This window comes from Neolamprologus multifasciatus, chromosome 12 (assembly GCF_963576455.1).
Source record: "Neolamprologus multifasciatus chromosome 12, fNeoMul1.2, whole genome shotgun sequence".
NCBI classification, from domain to species: domain Eukaryota; kingdom Metazoa; phylum Chordata; class Actinopteri; order Cichliformes; family Cichlidae; genus Neolamprologus; species Neolamprologus multifasciatus.
The window spans coordinates 5,981,911-6,003,532 of record NC_140450.1 but is presented as its reverse complement, the minus strand read 5'-3'; the positions used below and the strand labels follow the sequence as shown (position 1 = coordinate 6,003,532).

Sequence of the window (21,622 nt, the reverse complement as noted above, 5' to 3'; positions counted from 1 at the left end):
TTCACGGATATCAGCCTTTTTGACTGATATCAACACATATATAATGTTTACTGGTGTCAGTGGCTAATGTTTAAGGATGAATGTGATGAAGTGCTGAAAGCCTGTGAACCAGTTCAGATATTTTCCAGTGATTATAATTACCCTGGCACAAACATGGACACGAATTACAGCAAATAAAAGAAACTACCAGGAAGAAAAAATAGCGGGCAAGTTATTATTTAAATTTTAATTTCAATTTCAATTTTTAACTCCAACAAATCTTTGATTGTATTTCATTTATATATATTTTTTTTCTTCTGTATATTACTCATCATTATATTTTATCTGGAAAACGAGTGAACCGGGGCTCGGGTCAGCTGACATGCAGTCCCCCTGCAGGCCAGCTGGGGGCAGCATTGCAGAGTTTAAGCCGCTGCAGAAGCAAACTGACCCCCAGCGGCAGTTTCGCTCTTCAGCAGCCGTTTGGCATTTACCTCCTCTCTCACGCAGTCGATTTTGTTGATTCTGAGCATGAAAACAGCAGCGGCACCTTGTTAAAGTGTTTGTTCGGCCTGCAGACTGTTTGTCCCCGGAGAACCGGCTCGCTGGGAGCAAGTATCCCGAATAACCTGCAGTAAACCGGTGTCTTATTTTAATCTTCTTTTTTTTTTGCCTCTATAATTGACAGTGGGCTCAGTTTCCTTCCCTGTGCACAAACAGTTTGTGACCCCGGAGACGACGAGGCGATCGTTGATGATGTTCTGTAAAATGTCAGAAACACGCGAGTGTTACATCCAAAGAGATGATTGATTTTCCCCCCACCTCCCAGTTTCTAAAATGTTGTGGAAGCGAGAGGCTTTCAGCTGAGAGGTTCTTTAATAAACAGCTGCTTTTCCCTCCGCACACAGACGTGAAATAGCCACAGAGGGAACATCTCGTTAACATTTATCTGTTTTAACACGAGAGAGCATCCGAGTATTTCTGTTCTCTGAAGACAGAATCTCAAATGTCACATCAGCATCGCGTGCGCGCGCACACACACACGAGACCTGTGTGATAAAAATCTCAGAGCTTTAAAATTGTATGTGCACTACTAAAAATACACTTTTCCCTGATGTTTCTAGAATAAAACGCGATGGAAACTCCAAATATGAACCTCCATACTAATTTTTCATTATTAAGATTAGGATAATGAATTTACATGATCCAAGCATTTACAACAGTCACGTCGTTATTCTTTTTACAGTAACAGATGCAGTTGAGTCTCTAAGTATTTGGACATGACCCTGTTTTGTTTTTGTTTTGTTTTTTTGTTTTTTTAATGATTTATTTATTTATTTTTTACTACCTTTACTGCAGGACCTTCAGCAGCTGGTTGATTTGATGTTTGCTTTCAGTTTTGTCTTCAGTCACTGAAACTTAAGCTCTACTGTTGCCATTTATTTGCCTTGGGAATATCTTGGCTTGCTTTTATAGTATGATTTGCCTCATTATCTAATGGCACTGTGAACCTCCATTCATTCGATTTTCCAGCATTTGACTGCATGGATCCTAGTAGAGCGTATAATTAACATAAACAGAAGAGTTATGGCTGTCCTATTGTTTGATTTTACATAACTGCTGTTTCCTATCATGATGACGTCTGCAGTGCATGGGGCGAAGGCATGCCAACTGGACTGTGCAGGAGCCAGGCTGGGACTGGCATTTCAGGACTACAGCATATAAATTATTGGCTTCAATGAGACAAGAAGGGTCCAATCTATGGACGTTTATTTGTAGCTCTTTATCCAACCAGCCACACCACTGATTGTTTTAAACTTTGCTTTGATCTGGGTCTAGAAAGAGTAAGTGGAGGCGAGCTGCCATTTGTTTTCTGTTACTCCTAGGAGGTAAACGCTTGTATAATGCTTTATTAATGTTGGGTCAGCTGGCTGAAGATCTCTTGTTTTCTAGAGATCTTGACAGAAAAGAGTCAACTGTTCTTCTTTAGGTTCTTGATGACGTTTCACCTCTCAGACAGTCATGGCTCTCATCTGAGATGCTTCTTTGGTTCTAAAAACAGAATGTGGAGAGTTCCAGATGTTTAACCCCTAGTGGGGGTTTGTATCCTTGGACATTCATGGGTGTCATTGACCCACAACTGATCCAGTCATAATAGTAGTAGCAGGGTGTGTGTGTCTATATGTTTAGACGTCTTTGCAAGGAAAGAAAATTAGGATGCTACTATACTTGTGGGGACCAACAGCCACTTAAAAAATGCCTGTCCCTACGAGTTTGGAGGCATTTTTGAGGTTCAAAATGTGGTTTTAGTGTCAGGGTTACAATTAGGTTAGGTTTAGGCTGAGGGTTAGGATTAGGCATTCGTGTTTGATGGTTAGGGTAAGCGGCTAGGGAAAGCATTGTCAGTGAGGTGTCCTCACTAAGATATGAAAACGAATGTCTGTATCATTTATTTTACTTTATGTGGCATGTTGTGAGAGTAAAACATGAACTTCAAGAGCCTGCTGTTCATTCATGTGATTCGAATCATGTGACCTTTCTTCATCCCAACGCTGCAACAAAAATCATGATGTCGTTCTATCAAGACTTAAATCAGTTGTTTCAAAAAGTAACATAAAATAATGTTGGTTAGCTACACTGGAGTCAACAACAATAAGCTTTCCTCCAAACAAGTTCACCTCTTTTAAGAAAATAACACTCTAAGGGCTCAATTATAGAAAAGCTTGACTTGATACAAATGATTTTTTTTTTTGCTGTAAAATGCATAAAAAAAAACCCCTCCAGCAGCTGGTTTTTAGTAGTGTGTTTTATGGCTCAGTTTTCCTTTAAATACTCGCCGTGGATCACAGCGTGGGCTCTCACACTGTAAAAACTTCAGTCCGTCATGTACTCAGACCCAAACCTCTGATCGCTCATTCTCACTCATTCCGTTATCTCCTCCTGAATGAAATAATAGTCAAATAAAACTCTCTCATTTTGCTGAGGGGTCCTCCGGGAGCCTCTTAGGGACCCTGGAGAGTCCCCAGACCACAGTTTGGGAGCAGTCGGTCGGGTCCGAGTTTACAGGCTGCGGTAATGATGCTTGTTTGTCCAGCGGTCTGTAAATCACACCAAAATTAGAGTTGTCACAGGATTCACTGGAGACACAGCAGACCATCACTAATACCTCTGCACCGTGGAGACACTCACGCGATCTATAACACCGAAACAAAAACACGCACACTCTAAAACCAGCCTGCAGAGATAAAAGTAGTTTTAAACTGATACAGCCCATCTTTAATAGGAGCCTCTGGAGTTATGACTATGAACTGCAGACCCACAAAGGAACCATTTAAAATAGTGATACTAGTGAAAATAGTAATTTCTTAATTTATTACTGTTTTTTTATGTTTGAGATCAGTGTTGGACAAGTTACTTTGAAAAAGTAGTTATAGTTACTTCTTCAAAAAAGTAACTAACGGAGTTAAAATATTCTAAAATTATATGTGGGGCAAATTATTGACAGCATTCACAAAGATTGTTGTTACATTAACCTTATGCTGACCCAATGTTGATGATGGTGTGATGAAAAGCACAAAGATCTCAAATTAATTCTTCCTTATTTATTAAGACCTACAGATCAGTGTGATTCAGAGTTGTAGGCAGTTGTATTTTTCCTCCTGTGGCAGAATAACATTACAGACACTGAGAAGACTAACTTGATTTTTAAGGCTTTGTAGTCAAACTCGTTTCTGTAACCCAAACTTCAGTATTTAAAAAATTCACCCAGTGAAATCCAGTGTATTAGCAGTCAAAACACTACAGATTACTCAGCTACATGCTAAACTTTGCTAACATATGCTCTAATAGTCCGTTGATATTTCAGTTTGCAGTAAACAGAGACAATCCAAAAAATCCAGACAACTAATTAAACACTGAATATATCATAACACTATAATAACATAACTAATATTTGGAGTCACAGCTGACTGTCATCTCTGTCACTTTGCTGGACAGAAGGGGCAGGAGTTGTTTTTGCTGGACTGCAGCCACACCTGGATACAGTCTTTGTGGATGGTGTGAGAGCAGCTCAGTGGGTGGCGGCTTTCTGGGTCCACATGGTTCTGGCACATCAGGCAGAGTTTACGGGGCCCGGCAGCGTGTCCACTTGGTGCTGCTCTCTGAATGGGATTCGTCGGCCTCTGGATGGGGCCTGGGGGAGTGGGCCGGCTAATGGGCCCCAGGGCTGACCTCTCGTTTTGGGCCAGCCTGAAGCCAACCTGCTCGATGACTTCCTCCATGGACATGCCGGCCAAGGTACCACGAGAGCTTTTCACCTGCTGGAGCAGAGACGTCAGCTGAGCCCTGTTGCATTGTGGGAACCTCGCACCGAGCTTCTCCAGGACTTTGTCCAGTTTGCCTGCCGGTGCAGAGGAAGCTGCAGTAGTAGCTACAGCGTGGGGTGGTGGGGAAGGAGCTACGGGGTGGGTGGCCTGAAAGGGGGGAGAGGGGGACAGACTAGGAGGAGGAGTCACCCTCACTGGGCCTCTGATGTGAGGCAGAAGCTGAGGGGGAGGCTGGAACTGAGGTGGAGGCTGGTCCTGCAATGATGGGGAGGGTTGGAAGTATTGCTGGGGTGGGGGGTGGTGGTAAGGGGCACGGTACTGGGGATGGTGCGGGTGAGGGTGATGGTGCTGCTGCTGCTGTTGGTAATACTGTGGGTGCCTCTGCTGTTGGAAGGGTCGATGAGCTGGGTTTGAAAGAGGCGGGGCCATGATGTGTGGCTGAACCAGTGACTGCATCACCTGATCGAATCGCAGCTCAGCCTGTTTGAGAAAACACGTAGTTACTAACAGAGCTGATGACAAGCAGTCGTCTATGAAGGAGCATATGTAGCATTTATCAGTATCTTTCACAAAGGAACAAAGAGAAATAGAAATAGAGAAATCTGATAACATAGATGGGAGAGTGGGATGGACACGAAAACACAAGGTGAAAACGAGTCTCTAAACCCTTTCTATCATGACGAAACAGAAATAAAGATTTAAAAAGGTGAACAAATATGGGAACTAATACAAAGTAAAGTAAATAAAGAGGGAAATTAAAGCCTCAAGTTGATACAATGTGGTACATTTAGTAGTATATTTATTTCATTGAATTCGCTTGAGTCTCTCACCATGGGAACCTGCGGTAAAGAAGGCACATTGATCCTAGGGAGGGACTCCAACTCTCGCCCCTGGTGAAGCTGCTGCAGAACCTCCTGGAAGCGACTTTGGAGCTCAGCTTGGTTCCTCCTGACCAACGCTTCTTTCTTCTCCCACTTCTGTCTCTCAAGAGAATACTGCTGTGGAAACTCCACCCTGAGTGCGTTCAGGTATTGCCCCACCTAGGACATAATCAGTCTCACGATTATCATGACTTATATAAAGAAGGTGGCTGACAGATTAGGATTTGTTTATCTAGAACTGGGGTCTAAACCTCTTTCAGCCAGGCCTCAATGCGAGCCATGGCTACGTCTCTCTGCTTCTCCACAGCTGCGATCTCGTCCTGCAAGGCCCGAAGCTGAGCTTCCTGTGCTTCCTTCCTCACTCCCTCCATCTCCTGCCTCAGCTCCTCCAGCTCTTCCTGCCACCTCCGTTGTTCCTCGCTTTGCTCCTCTGTAAGCGCTGTCAGCTTTTTCTCACCCTCCTCCAGCTCTTTGGCCAGCCTGATAGCCAGAGGAAGATGAAAAGAGAAGAGCAGAGTTAGCAAGCAGAAAATTATTTTGTAACAAATTCCTCTTTTTAAAATTTTAATATATTCTAGTTTCTTTAATTTTCTGTCAAAAGGAATTAAGGCGTTATCTTAGGTTTTATAAAAGTGTGACCTTAGCTGCGATTTTAGAACCTCACTTCAGCCTACCGATATTGCCATATCACAGATATATCACTGTAATCATATGTTGTCCTCTCAACCTTGAGGTCGAGGTCACTCCAACTCGTCCAACATTTTAAGTAGATGCACCTATGGTATCAATTTTAAGCTTGTATGTTAGCTTGTTCTCGAGGCAAACTTAGGTGTTCAGGTCTAACATCATCTTAACTACAGGCATCTTTAATGTACAGTCTATGATCACAATGCAGCGATACAAAGTGAACAGAATTTGTTTTGTTGGGAATATGGTTTAAGTCTTACCTGTTCTTCTCCTCCTCTGCTCTGTTTTTCTCAGTGGTCATCTCTGCTTTCTTGCCTAAGAAGTTCTTCCTGGTGGCCTTGGAGTTGTTCAGCTGCAGTTTCACTCGCAGAGACTCCAGTTTTTCCAGTAGACCCTGAACACACACACACACACACACACACACACACACAGTGGTCAATCCCACAAGAGATTCAGAACCATAAACACATGCATGCATTGCATAGCTGTGTGTTTGTGGTGTCTCACCTGGTGTTGCCGAGTGGCCTCCTCCTTTCTTTTCTGCAGCTGTTGTTTGTACTTCTCGTGTTCCACCTCTTCCTGATCCTGTTTTTTCAATAGTTTGTCACACTGCTCCATCAGGGTGGAGGTGTACTGAAACACGGCCGCCACGTGACTCTCCCAGTCGGGCTCTGTGCTGACACTGGACTCTGCTGTCATGCTGTCTGTCTGCACAGCCTGAGCTCTGTGCTTCAGATCTACAAAAGACAACAAGGAAACAACTTATTAGGTACAGAAGTAGTTATGGTAACAGTGAGACTTTAAGGAGTTTAAAAAGCAGTTTATGGTTTCTAAAATCTATTGCATTTTTGTAAATTGCCAAACTGCCACGCCACACTTAACAGACCTGGTACAGCAACTAAACAGCCTGTGAAATACAGTTTCTGTTTAATAAAATGTTTTGTCTACAAGTAAAAACACAGTGAATTTACAGCTTTATAGAGCTTAAAACTAGATTTCACATTCATAAATCACCATTTCTAGCTACAAAAACTCTTTAACAGCGAGTTCACTGCATTTTCTCTTATCTGGACCACATTATTTGAGTCTATCAAAGACCACTATGTGCAGACTTCTCAAATTCCCCTTTCATCTAGAAAACACGACACCAGATGTTGTTAAGCTCCACCGGGTATTCTTCACTGTTCAGCTGTCATTGTAAAATTCCGGCGCTTTACCTGTCACTCCCATTTTGGCGAAATCCAGTTCAAGGTCCAGGTCCAGGTCAGGGTCTCCATCCTGTATTACATGATGGTCTTCCGCTTTATCGTCTGAACCCTCAATAGCCGTTTCCGCGCTAGCATCCATGCTAAAAGAACTACAAAAACGAAACTTAAAGTCTTTTGGATTCGCTTTTCTAACTTGACACAAACGTTACGTGTTCTGTAAACACCGAGCGAACTTACAACAACGTAGTGAGCTCCAAAAAGGCTCTTTAAAAATAAAACTTCGGCGATATCAGCTGCCGTTAAGATCCTGTTTACACCTGCCGCCAGCTACGAATGTGTGCACCTCTAAATGTATTCCGGCTGAAACGCTTCATCAGTCCAGGGGCTCCAAAACAAAGATCTTCTATGTAGGTATATAATTAGGTAGAAATATTTATTTATTTATTAATTTGCACAGGGACATATAGAAAAACTACAACTACATAGATGCGACAGGAGTGGCAGAATTGAAATGTAAAGCTGGTGACTTTGTAAGGAATAAATTCATAATAATTAGAACTGTTATTTGCTACATTGTTATTTTTAAAATATAAGAAAATATAATATTGTTTAAATAACAAAAATACATTTAAAAAAGGAATAAATCACTAGATGCTCAACTTGGATGTTTTTTAAAAGAATAAAGTCGCAAATTATTTCTTTATTTTTCCCCTGACTAGTTGATGTAATTAAGTATTTATCTGTACACTCTAAAATTTTCATTTTTATATATTTAGCAGCACTTAGCAAGCGTCAAACCTCTGCGCACATACAATGGTTATAATAGTGCATAATTATTTTATATAAAACCATTTTTAAAAGCAGTTCATTTCTTTTTAATTGCATTTTTTTCTAAATGATCTTTAAAGAAAAAAATACCATAAATTACTAAATCACATCTGTAGTTTTCTACTGTTAGCTTATATATTTCAGTTTAATTCGGTTTTTCTTTCTTCTTTAAATGAACTAAAATCCGTCCATTTTAAATATTTACTTTTTCTACTTATTATAATTTTCAATACATTATTTACTATACTCTGTTAAATTAAATAATGATAAAAATAAACCTTAAAGAAAAGGTATTTTTCTTTCAATTTATGTTTTGTATTTTCGCAGAGAGGTTCCACGAACTCGTGGCGGAGTGAGTCCTCTTCTCTTTCCGTGCCACTCTGGTTCCCATAGGGATTCCTTTTATTGGTCACATGACGAACTGGGAAAACCTCCTGACTCCCCGCTCCTCCTCCTCTCGCCCTGTCAGTCGACTGTTTTAGGGCTGTGTGTGTGTCTGTTAGCTAGCTGCTAGCCATCATCACCACAATAAACTGCAGAAACAGAAGACGGATATGGCGGATACAGCCAGGGACGCTCCACCGGAGCAGACCGACTTCCATGAGCTGGAGGACGGGGAGGAACTGTTCCCGGAGCCGGCCACAACACAGGAGGTGAGGAGGAGGTGATGAGGGGAGGCCGAAGGGGAGCTGTGGCAGGCAGGGCGTGATGCCTCCAGCTGACAACAGATGGAAACTTAGAGGAGGGGCAGCAGGCAGGCTGGACACCTTAAAATCGCTTAATTTTTGAATGAAGTTTGGCGTGTGTGGAGGCTTCTATTGCATACATCTTTGCACTGTCATCATTCAGGAAAACGGCTAAAAATGCGGGGTGTTGATACACCAAACGGTGGCCTTCTAAGCCACTGTTACAGGAGCCGATAAGGTCTATTTGGGCTGAGAAAAAGCGCAATGGAGGTGTGTTTGCTTGCAGTCAGGTGACAGTCACACAGGTGTAAATGATACATTCAAGGCGGATTGGGAAAAACGGAAAAACAATAATTTAGCAGATTAAAGTTTCTTTGTTCTTTGTTTCTTTGTGTTTGTGTATCTGAGCTGATTAAAGACAGTGGTTAAAGTTTGATATTATTATTTGTCAAAATTATGTAAATATACTGGTGAAAGCAGCCCAGAAAATCCAGCAGGCAGATTATGGTTTTTTGACAAAGTGAAGGGACACCGAAGATACTCAAAACAAACAAAAGTAGAAGAAATATCAAGGTCAAAATGTTGAGTAATAATATGTAAAACGGCAGTTTTACTAATGCTGAACTAGTTTGTTGTATAGGGCTTGGCTTTGATAAGATTTAAATTGCATTAGTGGTCATTTTTCCAGCCTTTTGTTTGATCAGTGGAATATCCAGAGAGTAATTACTGTCAAATATTTGCTGTCTGCAGCTTCTTAGACTTAAAGGTTGGATACAGTACATGACAGCAAGCTGAACATTTCTGTGTTTTAGTGTTGACTAGATTTGTTTGAAAACAGAATCATTTAATTTTCTTTTTAGTGTTAAAATGTTTGTTTTTAAAAGGAGCTCAACAAAGCTGCAGCACAAACATTCGTAATGGCATTAAAAGCATAGACTGTAAATGAAAGATGACATCATGTGAGACCTTGCCATTTTGAAGCCTCACTTTTTGCATTTTGGCCACAACCATGTCAGGTTTTTGGAGGCACAAGTGGACGTATTTGGATGAGCGGGTGATGTGCAACATACCAGCTAATAGTAGGAAGCTTGGTTAGCTTAAAGTATTTTTAAAAACAAACTGAAGCAAAAGCTTCCTGTGTGTGTGCCACACAACAGACCATATTATGTTTCAGATAATTGCATAAAAATGCCCAAGAGGTCACCAGCATCAACTTGATCGAGAGGTCCAGTTCAGTTAGCTAAAGCTTCTTGTGTCAGTGAAAGTGGCCGTGCCCTTATTAACTTCATGATCATGGGGGGAAAAAAGTTGGGTATTGACAAGCACCAAGTGGCCCTTTGAGGAATTACAGATTTTGGCACCTCCTGTTCCCAGAGGTTGCTGCATGCATGAGAGAGCTTTTTTTCAGCTTTTACATTTGTTGATGTGTTCTTTATACCATCTTTCTGACCATTTTTGACCAACCAGACCCACTGTGGTTCGTGTTTCAGCCTAAATAGAAACAGGCCGGTGCAGAAAAACGAATGAAGGAGCAATTTATATTCTCATGTTCTATGATTAAGAGGTAAATAAAACAAATTACAAATGATGTTAAAGAATTTGCATATAGAAAAACAGGAGCTTTTCATAGTGTTGGAACCTCAAATCAGAAACAAAGTTACCAACCTGCAGCAGGAAAGTGCAAACACACACACACACACACACACACACACACACACACAGGTTCTCTTAAACAGGCCTCTTTTTGTCATGTCAGCACTCTGGTTTTTCTTCCCGGTGATGATTGCCTTTTTGAGTGTCACAACAGCACTCTTCAGTGTGTGTGTGTGTGTGTGTGTGTGTGTGTGTGTGTGTGTGTGTGTGTGTGTGTGTGTGTGTGTGTGTGTTGTGCACTTCTGCACTTCCCATCTTAGCAGCCTGGGTACAGTTTCATGGCCCACATGTTTCTTCAGAAGGACTAGTAAACTGACAGAGTGACCACTAAAGTTTTAACTCCTCCTCTTTCCCTCTTTTGTTTTTGGTTTGCAGGAAGGTGAAGCATATTCTCTCTTGTGTGTTTCTGATCATAATCCACTATGTATTTCCTCCTATTATCATTTCCCCCTTCCTTAAACGACTGCGATCCAGCCTAACAGTTCTTCAGAAAACCCACCCCTGGTTACACTTGGTTTTAGTTTTAGAAAGATGTTGACTGAAACTATAATTTTCACGTTTTTGTGCTGCAGGTTTTGCTCTTCTGTTTTCTTGTAGTTTCTAGTAAATTGAGGCCCTTTAACGATTACATTTGATTCATATTTTTTGTAAGTTTCACATTTGATTTTAATTCAGGGTCCAGATCAGCGTTTAGTTTTGTTTTCATGAATTATCCATCAGTTTCCTGTGATTTTCCTCAAAGTTTGTTTAAAGCCTCACAGTTTTGTTGGAAATGTGCAAGTTTGAAACACTAGTTGTTGAATGGAAGCAGCTGCTCTGCTGTGTTTGTGTGCGCGTGGTGTTTCCTCTGACCCCTCTTTGCTTGCTGAGTAAGGAGGGAGGAAGCTCCTCGTTATCATCACTCATTTCCTCCTCCTGCCTCCACACTCTCCTCTTTCTGTCCTCTCAGCTAAAAACTCTCCTTCGTTCGTTCTTCCCACTTCTCTCTTTCAGGGAGTCCAGCTGAGTTCTCAGTTTGTACAGGTGTGGTTCATTCAGTATTTTACCACCACACTGACCAGAGAAAGCTCCATCTGCCACCCAGATAACCAGCCAATCAGAACAGCCCTCACAGAGACAGCTCGATGTTGTCGCCCACATTGGCATTTGATTAAACTACCAATCCAACTTTGTGGGGGGCCTGGAGCCTATCCCTGCTACCACAGGCAGAGAGGCGAGGTAGACCCTCGAGGGGGAGTCGAACTCTGGATCTTCTTGCTGTGAGGCAACAGTGCCTCAATTAAACCTAATTAATCTGAACCTTTTCTCTAGCCTGTTTTCTTGTAGTTTCTAGTAAATTGAGGCCCTTTAACGATCACATTTGAGTCATATTTGTTGTAAGTTTCACATTTGATTTTAATTCAGGGTCCAGATCAGCGGTTAGTTTTGTTTTCATGAATTATCCATCAGTTTCCTGTGATTTTCCTCAAAGTTTGTTTAAAGCCTCACAGTTCATCAGCGTGTTAGAGATCAGGCGTTAAACTTGGAAACCTGCACATAAAATAATCTCCACTCCTAAAGCAATAAAGTTGCGACACACTCTACACAAGTGATTCATAAACTGTCAACTGTGCAGTTGACAGTTTATGCTGGGAAAGGAGTGTGTTTAGGTCACTGAGAATCACTTTCTTCTTCCCTGAAAAAGCAACGGAAGTGTCAGAAGACTGCATATGAATATGTAGAGTCTGCAGTCAGGATTGTTGGTGTCTTCTTGTTGTCTGAACAATCACGTTTGAGCACACTCTGGTTGCGTGCAGGTAAATGGTTCTTGAGTAGAACAAAAGAGGGATGGAAAGCTGATGACCGCATAAAGAAATGACCGCCAGTCAGTTCATCACTGTGAGGAATAGAGCTTATTAATTTGACACTGCTATCAAATCAGTACTCAGTATTTGCAGAATCCAAGATATCAGATTCAGTGATGGTGTAGCCCATTTCCCTGAAGTCCTTGTGATGTCTGTAGTGAGGCATGAGTCATTTCTAATCTTTGAAGTCTCTCGTTTCTCTGGAGCAGGCAGCCTGTTCAGCCTTTGTTGGTGCTGCTGATCGATCAGTTTTACCTTCAGTGTTTGTGGAGCAGCTGGCCCAGGCAGGAAGTCCTGTGGTTCAGCAGGATGGATGACACACACTGCTGGAACCTTTCTTTTTTCTCTTTTTTTTCTTTGCTTTGCTTCTTCTGTGGAATATGTCGAGTCCGCACAGCTTCTGTGCAGATGTGGCAGCTGCTCTCCTTCCACTTTTCTTCCGCGCTGGCAGGAAAGAACTTAAATTTGAGTCAGTCTGCTGTGACGTGAAAATGACGCTCAGGTTCTGTGGAGCTCAGAAGTTTGCTGGAAGTGAAACAATGTGGAGTAAAGTGCAAACTCCAGCTTCAGTTTTAAGAGGAATTCAGTGGTTTCTGCTACACAGATGTAGGCTGTTGAGATTTCTGCTGTGCCTGCATTAGTCACCTTTTAACAGATACATATTAACCCATTAGAGCCCAAACCCATTTTTATTGTCAGGAAAACTTCAGGACAGTCAAAGTTGGAACTTTAACAGGAACTTTCCTCGATGTGTGAAGAGGCGATGACACACGTGTGACCCTGGGTTCTTATGAGTTAATATGAAGTCTGATTGTAGAAGCGGAGATTTAGAAGAAAACAGACAAAACAGTTTTGTTGTGCTACTTCGAGACATTTTAAACTACTTAATAAAGTATTTATTTAACTGAAATATCAATGATAGATTTTCAGTCTTCCAAAATCAATAGGTGACGAAAGGAAGCAAGGCATGAAATGGTAAATAATTCAAATCTCTGCACAATAAGATGTCAATTTGCACAGAATTAGTACTTGATATAATTTATCATCAGGTCAAAGCTCCTTTGTTCCTTGTTGCAGAAGATCTCACACTTTTTTGCATCTGTGTTAATGTGCAGTCACAACCAGCCAGTTTAACTGCTGAGGACATCAGCACCAACTCAAATGGACCCAAGCAAGACTCGCTCTTTGATGACGATCCAGAGGATCTGTTTGCAGGTAGGAATCCACAAACTCACTTTCACATTAAAATTAACCTCCAGTGACTACAAAGAGAAGGACAGAAATCTATGCAAAAAGGACCTCACTGTTCACCGTCTGTGACCTCAATAAAGTTGTTCCCGATGAGCTTTTGATGAGCTGGATTCCCGTCTTGCTGAATACAGAATGATATTCATTTAGCAAATTATGGTTCCATTAGAGTGAAAACAGATGATGAGTCATTGGAAGTATGAAGCCTGAATCACACAGTCTCAGTGACTTCCTGTTGTGTCTCTGTGGTGTTATAGAAGCGACAGAGGAGGTTTCGTTGGACAGTCCAGAGAGAGACGTTCTGCTGTCCGATGGCCCATCGCCCGCCATCACCCCCATCACCCCTCCCACGTCCGTCATCACCCCTCGCATTGGCCACACCCACGACGACATGTTCACACACTCCTCATTCGATGAGGTAACGCCACTCAAAACTGGCTTTTAATACTGTAATAGCAGTTCCTCTAAAGTCTTTCTTAAACAAAGTGCTTGTGTATTTGTGTATTTCCAAATTGGAGCAAAAATTTAGTTCCTACATTTAATTTTAATTTAGATTCATTTCAGTCTCATGAGTTTGAGACTTAAAAGAACAAAAACATTACAACATCTGTGACATAATTTATTCTATTCTTCTTCTTCTATTATTGTAACATAATTCTATTCTATTTTCTTCTTCTTATAAATTTGTTTCTTTGTTCTAGAGCGAATGCATTTTCTGAAAGGCTTATTTTAACACATTTTTTATCTTCAAATTATAAAGGCCCGCAGGTCGTTTAACTTCTTGAATGTTTCTTTGTTATCTCAACAAAGGATTTCCAAATTGTGTGTAATAACTACCGGATTTAATAACTGTTTTATGGCAAGAGGCAGGTATACTCTCAGTGGGTTGGTAGACTGTCAGAGGTTTAGCACAGGTTTAAATTATTTTACTTTGACAAATTTAAATTGCATCTTTTTGGCTTATCGAGATGACTATAAGTGCTGGAGAAATATAAATATTGTGATATGTGGTGTAGAGCAGCAGTCTCCAACCTTTTTTGCGCCACGAACCGGTTTATGCCCGACAATACTTTCATGGACTGGTCTTTAAGGTGTTGCGGATAAATAGAACAAAATAAAACTAGTACCGGTACCGGAGAAAAAAAGAAGATTTATTCATAACACATGTGAAAAGACCCAGGAAAACCGAGTAAACGATAAAAACGATAACAAAATAACGCTGAAAACCGATAAAAACCCTGAAAACCATACATTTCACACCTGAGCCTCAACTCTCGCGGCCCGGTACCAAACTACTCACGGACCGGTACCGGTCCGAGGCCCGGGGGTTGGGGACCGCTGGTGTAGAGCCTGACTAGTTTCAGAGGTTAATGTGACACTGAATATGGTGTTCCTCAAGGAAGTATTCTCGGCCCTTTTCTCTTTTCATTGTATGTGTTCAGCAACATTATTACGTCTAATATTGTCAGATATTTCTGCTGCTTGTATACGTAAAAATGTTTTATAACGTCATGAACATAAAGAGAGGTCTTACATGTGGAATTAAAATACCAGAAAGGCAGAGACTGAAGCAGCTGCTCTGTCTGAAAGCACAAGGTCCAGATCTGGTAACATTTTTAGACTCTGACCTGAATTTTATTAGACATTTTAATACGGTGACAAAAATGACTTTGAAACATGAGACAATTTTTAACTCCAGTGTTGCTGAAATGCTGACGCATACTTTTACAAGTGACTTAGGTTACTGCAGCTCACTTTGTACTTGACACCTTAAGAATGCTGACGGTTGGCGTTAATTCAAAATCCTGCTATACTTCGAACTCCAATTACTCGCTTATAAAGCCTTCAGTGAAGTAGGAGCTTCCTTTGTCAGCAGTTGCCTTTCAGTTTATGTACCAACAATGCCTCTTTGATTATACTGCCTTACTCTTGAATTTAATGGCACTGAAGTGTGGAATGGCCTCCTTGTTGTATTTTAATTGCATTTTGAGTTTGAATGGTGAGGATTTTAATGTTTTATTGTATTGTTGATTTCTTTATCTGTAAACCACTTGGGTTACTTTGCATGAAAGGTGCTAAAAATTAAAATTGGAATCATTGTTTCATAACTTACATTTATTGGTCAGCTTGCATTCCTTCTGTTTTGGAAGGTGTAGTACTTTTTTCATCCTTTCTTAAAGAAAACATGCATTTATTTGGAAAAAGTATTTGGCAGAAAGTAAAGAAATCCCTGCTGAATGGGGAATTGTTCACACATATACTTGAGTGTTGAGTGGAGTCTAAAAAATAAATTAATCAAAAATGTTGTTTTGAAAAAGTCTCAGATTACACTTTATAACTTTAGATGTGATTCACATTTCTATTGTAATATTATCGGTTAGTAGCTAAAGGACATCAGTTGCTAAATATACAAAGTGCATTTTTTCCCTGTTGTCTTCATTAAATATTCATCTTGCTGTTGTGCCGATGTCAGACACTAACACAATTTCCCTGGAGGAATAAGATTGGGAAACGTTTTGCTCCTATTTTCTGTAGATTGAAGAAGAGGAGGGCGGAGATTCTTTTGACATTCATATATCGGTGTCTGACCCAGAGAAAGTTGGTGAGTACATGGCTTCACATCATGACATATCCATGCAAAGATCTCCGAGATGCTTCCCAGAGCCAGAAATGCAACAGATTTTAGTGGCAGCATTACGAGACTGTTCTCTCACTCACTAAGCCTACATTTCCCATCAGCCCCTGTTACTCTGTTGCATTTCCTCTCCTCCGTTTCACATCAGCTTCTTCTGTTTTCATCAGCTTCCACCACAAATTGGGAGATGAAGAAAAATGCAGAGTAGACACCAACAGTCTGCTTAGTCACAATCTTGGTCATCATGCAGGGAATTATTACACTAAGCATTAGCACTGGAGCTTTGCAGCCCTGCTAGAGCCCTGAACAAACTCTGTCATTAGTTATTCAACAGGCACAGTCCCTTTAAATAAATATAAAGGTCAAACAAGGAACATTAAACAGTAAATTGCTGATGCTTGTCTATCACCGCAAGGAAACACATGAAACCAGTTTAACTAGTCTGGCATCTGATCAGAGTGTATTCCTGTTACATCAGTCAGATATTTGTCTTGGTGTATAATTACTTCTTTAAGAGTGACACAATATGTGTGTGTGTGTGTTTCACTGGTTTGTGTAAATACTAGTGAGGAAATTGAGTAATTAGAGTAATTATTTTAGTGTGAATCAGCTTTCTGTGTGTTCCAGGTGATGGGATGAATGCATATATGGCCTACAAAGTGACGACCAAGGTGAGATTATTATACAACATATTCATATAATGTTGATTTTTGTTTAACATTTATTTTTGTAATTTATATTTCTAACATAAAGGTGGTATAGCAAGGGGGACTTATCATTCTCTTTTTAAACATTGCTTTAATGTTCAGTTATCTTTAGCTAGGAGAAAAACATTTTACTAATCAAAAAATCCAATTTTTTTTTATTATATTTTTACAAAATGTATTCATTAAATTAACTCTTCCTAAAAGCAGCGATGGCTGAAAGCCATATTTCAGACGTTGTTTTCTTCTACTCATAATTTATCGTTCTCTGTCTTTCCTTTCATGTCGCTCGTTCAGACCTCCATGTCCTTGTTTAAGCGAGATGAGTTTGCTGTAAAAAGGCGTTTCAGTGACTTTCTGGGTCTGCACAGTAAACTGGCCTCCAAGTACCTGCACATAGGCTACATCGTCCCCCCTGCACCGGAGAAAAGCATCGTAGGTGAGTAAATGCAGCGCGACATCTGCACCTGCTCGACTCCTGGGCAGATTTCAGTATCTGCAAAAGCAATAAAAAAATCTCTTCATTAACTTCATTTTAACTGCAATCTAAGACCTGCACAGATGAAGCAAATCAGTCATTAGTCACAGCACTGGGACGTGATACTCATCCCTCAGCCTCACTAAGAACAGAGCATTTGGGTCCTCCTCACCAACCATTTACAGCGAAGTGCATAAATGTTTGAGAAGTGTAACAATTTTAACTTATTATGTGAAAAGAAACCAATCTATGATTTATTGAATTTACCTTGAACCCCTGAAAATACAGAACTGTCCATACGAATGTCTGAAATTCCAACCCTGTGACTTCAAGTTGAAGGTCTGCTGTTTAACCGCGTCTGGATTGGTTCATTTCAAATCTATTTTGGCAATTTACAATTATGACGCTGTCCAAAGTGTCTATACTTAACAATGCTTTTCTGTCACACCTGTCAGAGGGTTCGTATCCAGATAATGTGGGCTGCCCAGAGTTAAACTGCACTGAGATAAAGCCCCAAATTAACTGTCAGGGACCACCCTGTGAACTGCACCCTGAACCACTAGACACACAAATGTATCTGTGCTGCCTGGAGCATGATTATCTGTATTAAAAATATCCTTAAATACATCTAGCTAGCCAACCATTTAATTTTGCAAAGGACAGTAGATCTGTATAATGAGCACATGAAAGAGCATGTGGTCCATAACACTGCTATTAATATATAAAGATATTACTTTAAATAAATAGTAATTTATTGTCATAATGTTATTAATATATAAAGTTTAATATGTAAAATGTTTACAGGAATTTCATGTATTAATGCAAAATATTCACTTACATGTTTTTAATTTTTAATTAATACACTGAAAAACAACATGTCAGAGAGGAAAAGACTACAAGCATGAGGAGGCTGTGAGAAAACTGACAACATATGCATGCATGTGTTCATGTACATGTCCCGTCCTTAACCTGTTTGTTGTTCAGGTATGTTAATGAGCTTCTCTTGTGCAGGGATGACAAAGGTGAAGGTGGGGAAGGAGGACCAGTCATCCAACGAGTTTGTAGAGAAGAGAAGGTCGGCACTCGAGAGGTATGAAAGATTGTCCTCAGACATGTAACATGAAAAATGAGCGTTTGTGTGTGATGAGTGACCTGCTAGCGAGCATTTTCTGGGTTATTATCTATAGAAATCAGATTACTGGGAAATATGAATCATCACAGCCCACATTTGCATTGTATCATCATCATGTGGTGATGGTGTAACGTTGGGAGCAGTTTTAGATCAATTATCTCTGATGCTCTCAAACACTAATGGAGGTCTAAAAATGCACATCAGCTGCTAAAAGCTGTTTGTTTTCCTTTTTTTGTGTTTTTAATGTGTTAGAAAGTCAAGAATATTTGAGGATAAATATAGATTAAATTATTAAACAACCTAACCTGACCTGACCTGACAGAAAATGACAATGAATCCACATTTTTGCATAGATTTGGCCTCTTAAAGATATGCAGTCCTAAACCTTTGATCAGCCTGTTTCAGTTTAAGGGTTATTTTCAATAAATTGCATGCTCAAAAAATGTTTTGTCACACTCCCATTTCTTCTTGTTGCATGTTGGAGCTCTACTTGGAATCTTGTTACAACCCAACCATGCAAAATATGACTTTTTTTCCATTATTCAAGTGGTCTTAAACAATTGATCGGGACTGTATCAGAAATATCAAGTTAATTCAATACAGTTGCAATTTTTTGTGGATGCTTTTAGTCTCTTTCTGGATATTTTGTATTTGCGGTAGATGTGCTACATTTTTATTTATATCAGAGTTATTGTTATGTACAGCTGCACAGTTTGTTTTCCGTCATTGTTCACCCAGAATGATGATGAAATAGGTATTTAATTATAATCTGTGTGGTGTTTCAAAAGTCTAAAAATGTGAGAGAAACAGAGCTACCTTAACCGGGGTTTACTGATAGACAAATAGAAAGAAAATGACTTGGAAATGTAAAAAAAAAGAACTGCAGAACTGTTGTATCAAAAGTGGAAATCAGACCTTTTTGCCTGAACCTTAAGCTGCTAAACTGAATGCAGCCGTTAGTGTTTTCAGACTGTAAATAAATGATGGTTAAACCACAAATATTAGGTGCATCATTATCAAAACATCCATCTTTGTGTTTGTGTGTTTGTGTGTGTTATGTTGAATGCTGAGCAGTAAGGTGGAGGGAGGACGGGTGGGGCGGGGCTGACATTCTGCTGCCATTTACTGATGCCGTTTGATTGACAGGAAGGTCAGCCAGTGACAGCTGATGGAGCTCAGAGCTGCTGCTCAGAACTCCACCTTGATGGACACACACACACACACACACACACACACACACACACACACACACAGTTAATAAGATCACATTAATAGAATTTTTAAAGTTAAAAACAAGTATACGTTGTTTGAAAACACTTTTTTCCCCTCCAAAAGCAAATGCTGTGCAAACACCAAACCAACAATGAATTGATTTTAACATCTAGGCAGAAACTGGGAGAAGGGGGAGGGGTGTCTTCAGAATTGTAAACTTTTGGAGGATTAAAGAGTCCGACGGCAGAATAGAAGCCATCGTCGATGTGCTGAAAATGTTAAATACCTCTCTTTGTAGAATAAATTTAGCTCATTAAATCATGCACTCGTGTTGCTTTCAGAGCCCAAAGATTAGCACCCTGTGAGGGCTGCTGCCCGTCTAGAGCTAGCACCTTTGCTAGTCTCACATGGGCTCAGTTGGACATGACATGGACTTTGTACTGTGGTGCCGAAAAAGTAAAGCCTGTTTAGCATTATTGGATCAGACATTTCTCAAGGTCAGGTGTGGCATCAGTTAATAAGAGAGTCGAGAAGTGTAACAAATAGATGAAAAGATGGTCTACATGAGAAACCAGAATGGGTGGCAGACCCGTCTCAAGCTACCAGTAATGACAAGGACACTAGCAAAAAGCAAAAGTGGAGAAAATAAGGAGGGATAAGAGTCTGTGCCCACCACCTGCAGAACCGTTCCCCTTCTGGGGGTTTTCTTGTTGCCTCTCCGGCACACCTGTTGTCACTATCATTTGCAACAAATGAGGGGCAGATTGATATCTCTTAAGTTTAACTGACGTTAAGTTTGCAGCCACACTTTAAAGATGACTAAAGAAGAGCCATAATTACTAAAATCATTTATTATTCTCTGGCGGCTGCAGCTTCTCTCACACCACTGGGAAGATTCACTTCCCAGAACAAGCCCACTCAGTGAGTTGGTGTACTGTGACATTGTTGAATAAAGCTCCGGAGACTGCTGAGGTGTTCATTCTTCATTTAAAATTTTCTTGCCTTTTCTTGCTGCTGTTGCTCTTCCTCTCTCGCCTGCTTTCTGAGCATTCGAGCTGACTCCTTAAACATGCACCACTGTTCGCTGACATGAGTTTGTCACCGGTCTGATTGACTCCCTGCAGTTTGACGCTTTTCTTTTTAACTTTATACCTTTTTAGGAACGGTGATTTGTAGTAAAAGTCTGATACTGTGACAACCCCGACTTATAATATAGATTTTAAGACAATATTCGAAAATCCAGACTGAAATGCAAACGTTGCAAGCTTGATGATCCTGCCAGTTCTTGACCTATAAGCTGCCCATGATTTAGAGTTGTAATATCAGAAGCATCATCAAATATAAGTATTTCACAGCAGTGGTCAGATCAGAAAATGTGTAAAACTCCAGTGGTCTGTTTTGAATTCATTGCATAAGGCAGTGCTTTTCTTTAATTCGAGCTCCTTGAATGTCACGTATAAAAACAGAGCTGAGAATTGCAAAATAATGAGTTTAAACACCAGCCAATCGTGTCAAAGAAGAAGCTGATTACTCAATGTCATCTGGGATGGCACCGGAAACTAAACTTCATAAAAAGAAAAGTTTATCTTCTGATTCATATTTCTTCTTGTTTTCAGATATTTGATGAGAACGGTGAAGCATCCCATCCTGCTGAAGGATCCTGACGTTCTGCAATTCCTGGAGAGCTCAGAGGTAAATAAGAGAAATTACACCTTTTGCTTGGAGATGTTGGACTCATCAGCGTCAGTCAGTGCAGGCAGGACCTCCGACAAACCTCAGCAAACTTGTTCATTATCATCACATCTCTGCGCTTCCACTTTTCCCTACTGAGCTGATGTAGTTTTAACAGCAGCACTTCCTGCAGCCCAGTGTCTTTTGAATGTAACGGTGCGCACCAGTCTGCATCATTATTTAGAAACTGCTTCAACGCTCCACTGCAGAAAATCAACACAACCTGCAAACCTGGAGTCGGACCTCATTCCTGCTTTTGTCTGTTCTATTTCTGGAGTTTAATTTTTACTTTAACGCTAAAAACCGAGTTAAAACTCTGAGCAGTACGTTCAGCTATAACATGCAGTTTGTTTGCGGTGAAACTTTTGAAACAGGTGAGCTGAAAAATCAA

General features: G+C 40.4%; 2 protein-coding genes across 5 annotated transcripts in view; one reads left to right on the top strand and one right to left on the bottom strand.

Moving 5' to 3' along the window:
• Positions 1-3,457: 3,457 nt before the first annotated feature.
• On the bottom strand, positions 3,458-7,440 carry rnf214 (ring finger protein 214). 2 transcript variants are annotated; one of them, XM_085180167.1, is made up of 7 exons: positions 7,318-7,438; positions 7,090-7,229; positions 6,380-6,609; positions 6,133-6,266; positions 5,437-5,665; positions 5,135-5,344; positions 3,458-4,784 (listed from the first exon to the last, which is right to left on the bottom strand). In XM_085180167.1, the coding sequence occupies exons 2-7, from the start codon at positions 7,217-7,219 to the stop codon at positions 3,960-3,962; spliced, it is 1,758 nt and encodes a 585-aa protein (XP_085036293.1). In that variant the 5' UTR covers positions 7,220-7,229; positions 7,318-7,438; the 3' UTR covers positions 3,458-3,959. The 2 variants fall into 2 exon arrangements, with proteins under 2 accessions (XP_085036293.1, XP_085036292.1); XM_085180166.1 differs by having other exon boundaries at positions 7,090-7,440.
• Positions 6,525-21,622, top strand: part of snx2 (sorting nexin 2) — a 28,894-nt gene continuing 13,796 nt past the window's right edge. For 2 of the 3 annotated variants that reach the window (XM_085180171.1, XM_085180169.1), the window contains exons 1-9: positions 6,525-6,641; positions 8,236-8,561; positions 13,207-13,306; positions 13,597-13,757; positions 15,875-15,941; positions 16,602-16,645; positions 16,976-17,117; positions 18,168-18,246; positions 21,117-21,192. In XM_085180171.1, coding sequence (XP_085036297.1) covers positions 8,463-8,561; positions 13,207-13,306; positions 13,597-13,757; positions 15,875-15,941; positions 16,602-16,645; positions 16,976-17,117; positions 18,168-18,246; positions 21,117-21,192 — 768 coding nt within the window. In that variant the 5' untranslated portion in view covers positions 6,525-6,641; positions 8,236-8,462. The remainder of the gene's footprint in view (positions 6,642-8,235; positions 8,562-13,206; positions 13,307-13,596; positions 13,758-15,874; positions 15,942-16,601; positions 16,646-16,975; positions 17,118-18,167; positions 18,247-21,116; positions 21,193-21,622) is intronic. The other variant, XM_085180170.1, reaches the window with a different exon arrangement.

Excerpts from the sequence above, each read along its gene's own strand:
- rnf214 (XM_085180166.1), bottom strand. The coding sequence starts at position 7,219 with ATGGATGCTAGCGCGGAAACGGCTATTGAGGGTTCAGACGATAAAGCG. Across the intron at positions 5,666-6,132 it reads GCAGAGGAGGAGAAGAACAG|GCTGGCCAAAGAGCTGGAGG; the intron begins GTAAGACTTAAA and ends TCTGGCTATCAG. Across the intron at positions 5,345-5,436 it reads TTGAGGCCTGGCTGAAAGAG|GTGGGGCAATACCTGAACGC; the intron begins GTTTAGACCCCA and ends ATTATGTCCTAG.